Raw genomic sequence first — 9,565 nt, 5'->3', positions numbered from 1 at the left:
CTGTTTCTCTGCGGAGTGTATCGATCTGTTTATGTTTTCATGGGGTGAACGGGTTTATTGGCCACCGTCCCAGCAGAAGTGCTGAGGTAGTGGCTGCATTGCCCTGTGGAAGTGTTGGTGCAGAGGCTTGAGTTCAAGATAGATCCAGGCTCGGCTCGCGCTGTGTTTTAGAGAAATAATGGCCAATGACAGTAAAACCCATAAACACTGTGGGCTGGTGAATCAGCCAGATGGAAAGCCGTGACACCATGAACAGTCAGCAACTTATTTACTAATCGTGCTTGTGCTGCCCTCTTGTGGCCGTTTTTGAGGTACTTTTACTTTCATGCTTACAGACCCAGTAAAACTAGAAGGGCACTTAAAAAGCACATACCTCCGCGAAGGCACAACAGTCCCATAAAACCATATGGCACACACTCATATCTATCAGTACCCAAAACATGCCTGATTTTCATTATCAAGATCCATGAACTATATCCTCTGAGAAATTAAGGGAAATGTAGAAAAACATCCTTGTACTGTTAAAGAAAGACTAAATCCAAGATTTAATGGATTCTTCCCTGACCCGTGCTGCATCCTTCCACCAAGTCTTCTGGTAATCCGTCCTGTAATTTTTGCGTAATCCTGCTCAGTAACGGACGAAAAAAGAACCTGCTTGGCAAACAGCTTTGTGTGCACCAAATTGCACTTAATTTAATTCATTTAATCCATGAATTAGGCCCATGGAAATTGGTAAAAAAAGATCACCCCACAAAAAGTTTTTGTATGAATTCACCCAAAAATTCAATGGGTTCTTTCTTGGCCCATGTCCCATCCTTCAACCAAGTTTCTTGGAAATTTGTTCAGTAGTTTTTCACCTAATCCTGCTGAAAAACAAGCAATTTAGTGGCAACCACGGAGCAAAAGGAAAAAAAGGGAAAACGCATTTGGCGAATGAATTAATACAATTATTCTACAAATCACTTTATTGCAGGAAATACACAGTATGAGATCCGGAAAATATAAAACGTTGATGATGTGTGTTTGGTTGTGTTTTATAAGAAGATCATCCCCACTGTTTGTTTTATGACGGCAAAACATGCTGATACTGTGTTTAATACTTCATGGAGCATTTTATCACAAACAAGCACAACAAATATAAACAGGTTATGGTCAGTGTAGGGTAAAAGTAGAAAACTTTGCATCTTGTCAGTTGCTCTGAAAGGGGGACACAGAAACTAAGTTCTCGCATAACACAAACCTATGTTAAGACCTTTTTAAAACACGCCAGCCTGCAGAGACACTTATAAATACAATCCTCCTCATCTGTATGAGTTTGACTTGAATGTGCAGCCGTGACATGAAAACCCTTTCCTACTCATCAAAAATAATTTCTGCATAATATTCAACAGGGATAGAAACAGTCATTCACAAACGGGAACAGTCAAGTACATGAGCAGAATAGCATGTTATGTGTAAGTATACTGTATATATATATATACATGTGCATTTCTTTGGGATCGGAGATCAGAAAGATTTGGTTCATTAAATGTGGGAGGAGTAAATTCTTAAACACGCAGCTGTTACATACAATGTTCTGACAGAGAAAAGGTAATTTTCTTTCTTTTTTTTGGTCTATTTCGTTGCTTTTGCAACAATTTACTGTATATGCAAACACACGCTTCACTTCCAAGCAGCTCAAACACACTCATGCCTATACACTTACGTACACACGCACACACACACCTGCTAATGCTATTTCAGTGCTGTTTTGTAAGTTAGTAAGGCGCCGGTTGTCGGATGTCAGAAGCACGGTTTTTCGGATCAATGAAATGTCAGATACTCTCAGATACACTCAGATATATTCTCATAAATCTTATAAATAAAAATGGAGCTAATAGCACACAAAGTAATTCAATAATAACCTGAGGAGAGTATGTTGAACTATGTTAGAGAGGAATGCATCATATTTACAACAGGGTGATTGTGATTGAAGTGTCTGTGGGGGCAACACGTTGTGATTTAGAGCTTCAGTAACCAGTGGTGAGTCCCATCCTTTACATTAGTAAATAAGGTGTGAAAATCTATAATATGAATGCAGCTATATCTTTGAAAGCTGTGGCACTTGTAGTGAAGGAAACTTTAAGAGGAACAAACTGGAATAAGGCCGATAAGTACGATTCAATAGCACCTGACTTACACTAACAACCCTTTCCAAATGAACACTCATTTACCAGTTTAGTGGGCATGTACTCAGTGCAGTGGTAAACTGGGTGCCATTCTTTAAAGAAGCATTGTGATCATGTTAGTTTTTTCTGCATGGAGCAAAAGGCGGCTTAGGTCTCTGTGTTCTGGTTTGTAAAAGTTTGATCTCTGGATTTCTGCAAACCACGTCTCCATCCCTCTCTCCTCTCACACACGCAGGGAAGTAGCACCATCCTTTCAAAACAGGAAGTTGAGGAACATCGGTGTACGCTGTGTCACTCGCACGTCAGGATGGAAGACTCGGGCCTTGGGGGAGCTTATGTCCTCTTCATGCACACCTGACAGCGGCTGATGTGTGTTCTGAGACTGCCTGCTTTTAGTGTCGTCGGGACGGGTTTCCTGGAAGAGAGAAAAACATCAGTGCTCTAACTATAAATTGAGGAATCTCTGTCTTTTTGTATTTCGATTTCCTCGACAACAACTCGTCTGATCAACCTCAAACTTTGCAGGTGTCCAAGAAATGAAGTTGTTTGGTCGAGCAGTAGATGCGAAATTGAAAATCAGCTTCTACCTTTACATTATTGGTTACAATGTCTGGGTGCAAGTGTCTCTGCCTTACGTAAACATCTCATCATCTTCGATGGTGGCGAGCCAGAAGCTGTAGGAGTTGGCGTAGTAGTTGCAGGTTCCGCGACCGTGACACTCGATGAACGGAGCGCTGCGGAACTCCTCCAGACAGGAACCTGGAGAGGCCAGAGCCTGACCTGAACCCTCAGCACCGGCGCTGGTGTGCTACACAAACACACACAATAAAAAACGTCAGCAGAACATCAGAGAAGGACTTTTTTATTTTTATTTCAGGTGTTTCTGTTGCAAGAGGCGGGGTCAAATCTCTCCTGCCTGCTCTGATTGGATCATTGAATTAATTCCCCTTGTGTTATAAACTACTTTTGCGAATATAAAAAACAATGTGAACTTGTATATTTGCATATATATATATCAGACATTTGCTCATAGTGGAGTAAAGGTGAAGAGTACCTAAAAATAAATATATTTAAATTAAGTACAGATACATGAAACATGTACTTAAGTACAGTCACTAAGTAAAAGTACTTTGTTACATCCAACCACTGCAAATAGTTTACTTGCACTCAGACCTAATCCTGGGAGTCTTACCATGACAAAGGAGTAGCCAATCCACAGAGAGTCCCAGCCAAGAGGGCACTGAGGGATCATGATGGACTGACTGTGAACTGCTATCACCATGGCTGGAGCCTCACACACAGAACACCTGTATACACACACACACACACACACACACACACACACACACACACACACACACACACACACACACACACACACACACACACACACACACACACACACACACAGTACAGTATGTTGAGTGTCACACAGGTATTGAACAAATCTTGCACAGAGCAGTGGGGACAGAAATATGAACGTACCTGCTGATGAAGGGTTTGATGCCTTCACCAGTGATAGGAGCCATGCTCATGGGCATGGGCTCGGGGGAGGTGAGCCAGTAGGAGTAGTCGTTACGTGAGGCAAAGTTGCACACGTTGTTGATGTTACAGAACAGGAAGGGCATGGGGCTGAACTTTCGTAAACAGCTGCCTGCCGTACCTAAAAGAAAAACATGGCACCATGAGAAAGATAAATTACCTAAAAAAACTCCCCCTTTGTGCATGGTATATCATTTCAATCTTGTATCTGTGCTTATTTTTTATTTTCCGGTAATTTTATGTTATGTTTCTTACCTAAGTCCTGTCCATGAGACCGTGCATTGCCTTGTACGTAGAGCAAGGAGTAGCCATCATATATGAGCGATGTTCCCTGAGGACAATATGGCACCTCCACTGTTTGGCTGTGACGGGTTACCAGAAACCCATGCTCCATGGAGGAGGGGCCAGGTTGACCCACTTGACCTGGAACGCCGTCAGGTCCTGGGGGGCCCGGATATCCCCTGGGTCCTAAAGATATTGAGTAATTAATAAGTTGTAAAAGTTAAAGCACAACAAAACAACATCTTTATCCATGCGAGCCTCTCTCACCTTGTGGCCCTGACAGACCGGGCTCTCCTTTGCCTCCAGCCTGACCGTGGTATCCAGGAAGGCCGTCTTCGCCTTTCAGTCCAGCAATACCTGTCATACCTGAGAGGAAATACCGAGCACGATGAAGCGATTAGAAAACTGGATGTGGAGCACAGGTGAGCAGAAGAAAACAGTTGGATCACAGGGAGATTATATGAAGGGACGTGTTTGAAATCAAAAAGTCACCTTGCAGTCCTTTCTGTCCAGGGAACCCAGATGGCCCCTGTGGTCCTGGAAGACCTTGAATTCCTGGGAAGCCAATGTCTCCTTTAATGTAGGTGTGGGGCCCAGGGGTACCAGGGGGGCCTTCACTACCTGAAATATACAACATCAACCCTCTTGTTATCTTCAAGTTTACCAACATCTTTTACTCTTGTGGTCAAACACCAGCAATCTATTCAAACAATTCAAACACCAATGAACATTAATGCATACAAAATGTGTACAGGAAATTGAAAACATTACATCATGTTAGTTTTATGTTTATCTAGTCACTGCATTTTATTAGAACAATTAAATATGAAGAAAAAAGAAAATTCAGTCAATCATTTATTTAGAAAAGTTTGAGAAGTATACAGTACAACATGTTGATATCAGTTGGTTTACACATTTTGAATATAAACATACTGAATTACCTTTTTCTCCAGTGAATCCTCTGTCTCCAAACTCTCCTTTGAATCCAATGTCCCCGAAGTTACCCTTTACACCTAGAGTTAAAGATTGAGTGTGTTTTATCTGTTAATTATCACCATTAACACACACCTTTACAGACATACTGTAAGTTATACACAGACACACTATATCACACTGTATATAGTCACCTGGGAACCCTGGGACACCATGTAGTCCCATCTCTCCTTTCTGTCCATCGATACCTGGGAGTCCAGCTTGTCCCTGTAAGAGACACAACATGTGTCAATCTCTGCAGCTTTAAAGATGATCTTACTGCGCATGTATCAGCTATCTCTCATCAGAAAGCACCATGAATGATAAGTATAGTAAAAAAAACGCCTTGTGACCTACAGGATTTCCAATAAATCCGGGGTCACCCTTCGTTCCTGTCTCTCCCTGGTAACCAGGGAGACCCTGATTTCCTCTATCTCCCTTTTGTCCATCTCTGCCTGACACACCACCGGGTCCCGGTGCTCCTGGGGATCCTGTGTGATAAAGACATTCAGATGATGAGGAGATATTTAAAAAAATATTTTTATGCAATTGTAAGGCAGCTATGTTTTGTGATACTAACTTATGTATATTTGGGAAGCAGGCTCTTATGTAATGCAGTTTATTGGCATGTCAAGTATTCCACAATTACCTGCTTCTCCAGGTTTTCCTGGCTCTCCCGTAACTCCCTTGGGGCCCTCGAGAGAGATACCTTGGACTCCCCTCTCTCCTGTCTCACCATGTGGTCCCTGTGATCCTGAAAGTCCCTTATCACCTTTGATACCAGGGACTCCAGGGTGACCTGGAGTACCAGGGAAGCCAGGACTACCTTTGTCACCTGGAAAAGGAAAGAGAAGAGGGTCACATAATGAAACTCTGTTAAGCTCCAGTGATGGATGAGTTATTCGGATCAGGACTCTTACCTTTGCCACCAAAATCTCCAGATGGCCCAGGGAAACCTCGGCCAGGGAAACCTGCAGAAGATAAATAAAATTAAATATATTACAGGCAGTTTTTTGTGATGTCTATCAAATATTTAAGCCTACGGGTAGTGTTCGACAAATTTCTAAAGGTTTTTTCCCTCCAGTATTTTTTTCCAAAACACAGTCAGAAAATAAATAAAATTCTTAAAATTTGTGTGATGTATTTATCTTTGAGAGGATTTAATTTAAGGGTTTCTATCGCACCTTTAAAGGGCCTTCACAAAATGAAATACAACTGCAAAGTGATGAAACGTGAGATCATCCTCAGAAATCCAATAAAACAAAATAGATAAAAGAACAATAATAAAAACAATAAAAGAACATCATGAGAAATACAAATATATAATTTAGTCAGTACACTAACAGCTGATCAACAATTCAGTCATGCAATTTACTTCCTCTGACACTAACCTGGCTCTCCTCTCTCCCCTGAGGATCCTGGGATGCCATCCACTCCATGCTCTCCCTTCTCTCCAGGAACACCAGGGGGTCCCTGCAAGCCGCCTTCACCTGGAGGAGAACATTCACACACTAACTGTCAGTGTGTGTTGGGCCAACACAGGCACAACATTAGGCATAACATTGCAGATGATCTTGAAAGTTTCTCTTAACTTAAATTCTAAGCGTCTTTCTGAGATTTCTTCATATCTCACTGATTAGTTTAGTTTCTAGTAATTTCTCAGACTGAATTATCTTAAAGGTTCAGTGTGTAGAATTTAGGGCCATCTAGTGGTGAAGTTGCATGTTGCAGCTGAATACCCCTCACCTCACCCTCCCCTTCCAAACATGAAAGAGAACCTGTGATAACCTTGAGTTGTCATAGAAACCGCTCCTGATGAAAATATCGAGTATTTGAATATAAAGGGCACATTGCTAAATTTAGATGAAACACACTAGTGAAAACATCACTACGATTATTTTATATTTAATGTCAGCCAATAGATCCTTTTGACCTAAATCTTACACACTGGACATTTAACAAAAACTTATCTCTCAAGGTTAACACTGGGAAGCTCACGTTATATTAAACCTTGAACACATCAATTAAATCTTTGCTGTGGCTAAATTGTGAGCAGTTGTCTGACGAGCTAATTAAATACGTACCGGGACGGCCTTCACGACCGTGCTCTCCTGCTGACCCAGGGAGCCCAGGGGTACCCTTCTCACCTGGTCTACCTTGCTGACCTGTACAACACACACACGTACACACACCACTATGAGAACCACATGACGTATGATTATAATATCTATAGCTCTGCTTGTAGACAAACAGGATGAATGTGACAGAGGGAAATCCGACCTGGGTACCCGAGGCTTCCATTTTCTCCTTTGGAGCCTTGCAGTCCTGGTTGGCCGGGCATACCCTCAGGACCCTTCTGACCCTTGTCTCCTGGTGTTCCTGGAAATCCTGGCTGACCTGAATGACCCTGTGAGGGGATAGGAGGAATGCTAAGTAAAGACTGATGATTGTTGAGTGGAACAAGTCAGCAGTAGATGTTGAAATAGCACAGGGCCTTATAAATAATTATAAATAATAAAAGACTATCAACAACTATCACAACATCATTTTCATCAATTTCAATATGACAAAAGCTTATTATTTATATCAATATGATATTTATGCATTGTGCGAGCACAGTGAGGATGTGTAAGAAATAATTGATAATTTATCAAGTGTTCGTCAATGTTTGCTCATGAAGAAGAGCTTTAACCTTTTAACTTTTTAAACTTTTAAAAGTGTAAACTTCAAAATTGAATGATGCATCATTGATCACAATGATTATTGATATGGATTTTGGGCTATATTGTCCTGCCCTATGTCGAAAGAGCAAAGTCAGTAAATCGGGAAATATTACGTTTCCTGCTCCGTCCCTGTTGGGCATAAATTTACATTCTCCTAATAACTGTCTATTTTCAGTATGTTCTGTTGCATCAAATTTTCAGTGGATACTTGTAGTGGAGACTTTTCTGTGTCGGTTTCCCAAAACAGTTATAAACATGAAGTCTGTACATTCACATGTTTGACAAATACTGAATCAAACTGAACTTTTAAGGAGCCAGAAGAGACTATAACTTAAAAACACCCTTCGTAATGATGTGAAATTTAACTTATATATTTGAGGATGTTTGATGTTACTTACTGAAAGCTGCTTGGAAATCTTATCCCCCAAAGTTTATAAGTACAAATTCTTGGCGTTTTTACTTAAATAATTATCTTATAGACAGGGGGTATTACCTTTTCTCCTGGATGTCCCGGGATCCCAATACCTGGATCACCAGCTGCTCCCCTGTCTCCTTTCAGTCCATCAGTGCCTCTGAATCCTGGATGTCCCGATGTGCCAAAGTCTCCTTTAGTACCTTTTGGACCCAACACACCTGCACAAACACACACACAAGCAGACAAAATGCAGCCATTTATAATGAGTTACATTAAACTTGCATTCAACATAATGTTTCATACAAATGAATTGTCAACTTTAGCTTTTGTACAATACACATGAGAGATATTTCATATTAAACTCGGTTTTACCTGGTATTCCCATCTCTCCTACACTGCCCTTCTGTCCAGGTTGTCCCATGCTGCCAGGCTCTCCAGGAAAACCAGGGTCTCCTTTGTTACCTAAGACATATCAGTGAAATTGAAAGATTCATATTTTTGTACTTAATTCAATTCGGGGAGAATGAAGCAAAAATGTATCAAAATAAATCAAATGAGTAGGGTGAAGAGATATGAAGTCGACACAGTTAAAAATGTAAGTTTTTTGCATGTGGTCACAAAGGTCACCTGGTTGTCCAGGTAATCCAGGCTCTCCATCTTTGCCTGGCATACCAGAGTCTCCAGACAGGCCACGGTGGCCCTTGTCTCCGGTGACGCCAGGGTTACCTGATGGGAAAATGTTGTTACTTAAATATATAAATAAACAGAATGAACCATTGGCCTCAGGGTTGAGCCGAATACTCGGTTTGAAACAAGTATCCGGTTTGGATAATGAACTTTTACGAGCATGAGTACCAATCAGAGTAAAATTTGTCAATATCCGTACTCGTGATGAATGAAAAAGTTCACAGCTACACCTATGTAACATCATTATCTATGATCATATATTCTCAGTGGACAGAGAGCCTTGCGCCATGCACGGGCTCCACAGGCCGAGTCGCGGTACGCAAAGCCCCGCAGGACAGAGAGCACACGGAGCGAGCGCTTCTCTTTCTCAATCACTCACACTCACACACACCACATAAATAACATTGTGTTTTATTTTATGTAGAAATTAAAAATACAGCATCCCCCCCAAAAAGAACTACGACAGGTATTAAGAAACCCTGTGTTCAGTCACACACACACACCCATATCACTGTTTAAATGTATTTTTTTTAAAGTTGAGTAAGACTTGTGGAGTTGAGTATGTTTATGAAAACCTGCATTTTACTTAATACTTTTTGATACTGTGTTGTGTTCATTGATTCACTGAAGTTTATTCACTGAAGTTTATAAAAAACTTGTTGTGAATAGTTCTCTTACTCTTGTGATCAAAAACATTGATCTGAAGCTCAATTCTAAGGCTGTTCTGTAAATAGTGTTCTTATAAACAATAAAAATACCAACTTCCAGTTGAAGTC

At 41.0% G+C, this 9,565-nt stretch overlaps 1 protein-coding gene across 1 annotated transcript in view; it reads right to left on the bottom strand.

The window, feature by feature from the left end:
* Window positions 1-925: 925 nt before the first annotated feature.
* Window positions 926-9,565, bottom strand: part of col4a1 (collagen, type IV, alpha 1) — a 38,186-nt gene continuing 29,546 nt past the window's right edge. Inside the window, exons 35-52 of the mRNA XM_034575059.1 lie at window positions 8,730-8,828; window positions 8,475-8,564; window positions 8,181-8,320; window positions 7,245-7,371; window positions 7,049-7,129; window positions 6,356-6,454; window positions 5,885-5,935; window positions 5,614-5,799; window positions 5,322-5,455; window positions 5,120-5,192; window positions 4,934-5,005; window positions 4,485-4,613; window positions 4,260-4,358; window positions 3,966-4,178; window positions 3,654-3,831; window positions 3,361-3,475; window positions 2,804-2,976; window positions 926-2,583 (exon numbers count right to left, since the gene is read on the bottom strand). Of these exons, the coding sequence (XP_034430950.1) occupies window positions 2,502-2,583; window positions 2,804-2,976; window positions 3,361-3,475; window positions 3,654-3,831; window positions 3,966-4,178; window positions 4,260-4,358; window positions 4,485-4,613; window positions 4,934-5,005; window positions 5,120-5,192; window positions 5,322-5,455; window positions 5,614-5,799; window positions 5,885-5,935; window positions 6,356-6,454; window positions 7,049-7,129; window positions 7,245-7,371; window positions 8,181-8,320; window positions 8,475-8,564; window positions 8,730-8,828 (2,141 nt within the window). The 3' untranslated portion in view covers window positions 926-2,501. The remainder of the gene's footprint in view (window positions 2,584-2,803; window positions 2,977-3,360; window positions 3,476-3,653; window positions 3,832-3,965; window positions 4,179-4,259; window positions 4,359-4,484; window positions 4,614-4,933; window positions 5,006-5,119; window positions 5,193-5,321; window positions 5,456-5,613; window positions 5,800-5,884; window positions 5,936-6,355; window positions 6,455-7,048; window positions 7,130-7,244; window positions 7,372-8,180; window positions 8,321-8,474; window positions 8,565-8,729; window positions 8,829-9,565) is intronic.

The sequence above is a fragment of the Hippoglossus hippoglossus genome, chromosome 21 (assembly GCF_009819705.1).
Source record: "Hippoglossus hippoglossus isolate fHipHip1 chromosome 21, fHipHip1.pri, whole genome shotgun sequence".
Taxonomy (NCBI): domain Eukaryota; kingdom Metazoa; phylum Chordata; class Actinopteri; order Pleuronectiformes; family Pleuronectidae; genus Hippoglossus; species Hippoglossus hippoglossus.
The sequence above is the reverse complement of the archived record's forward strand: the minus strand, read 5'-3'. Positions and strand labels throughout refer to the sequence as shown.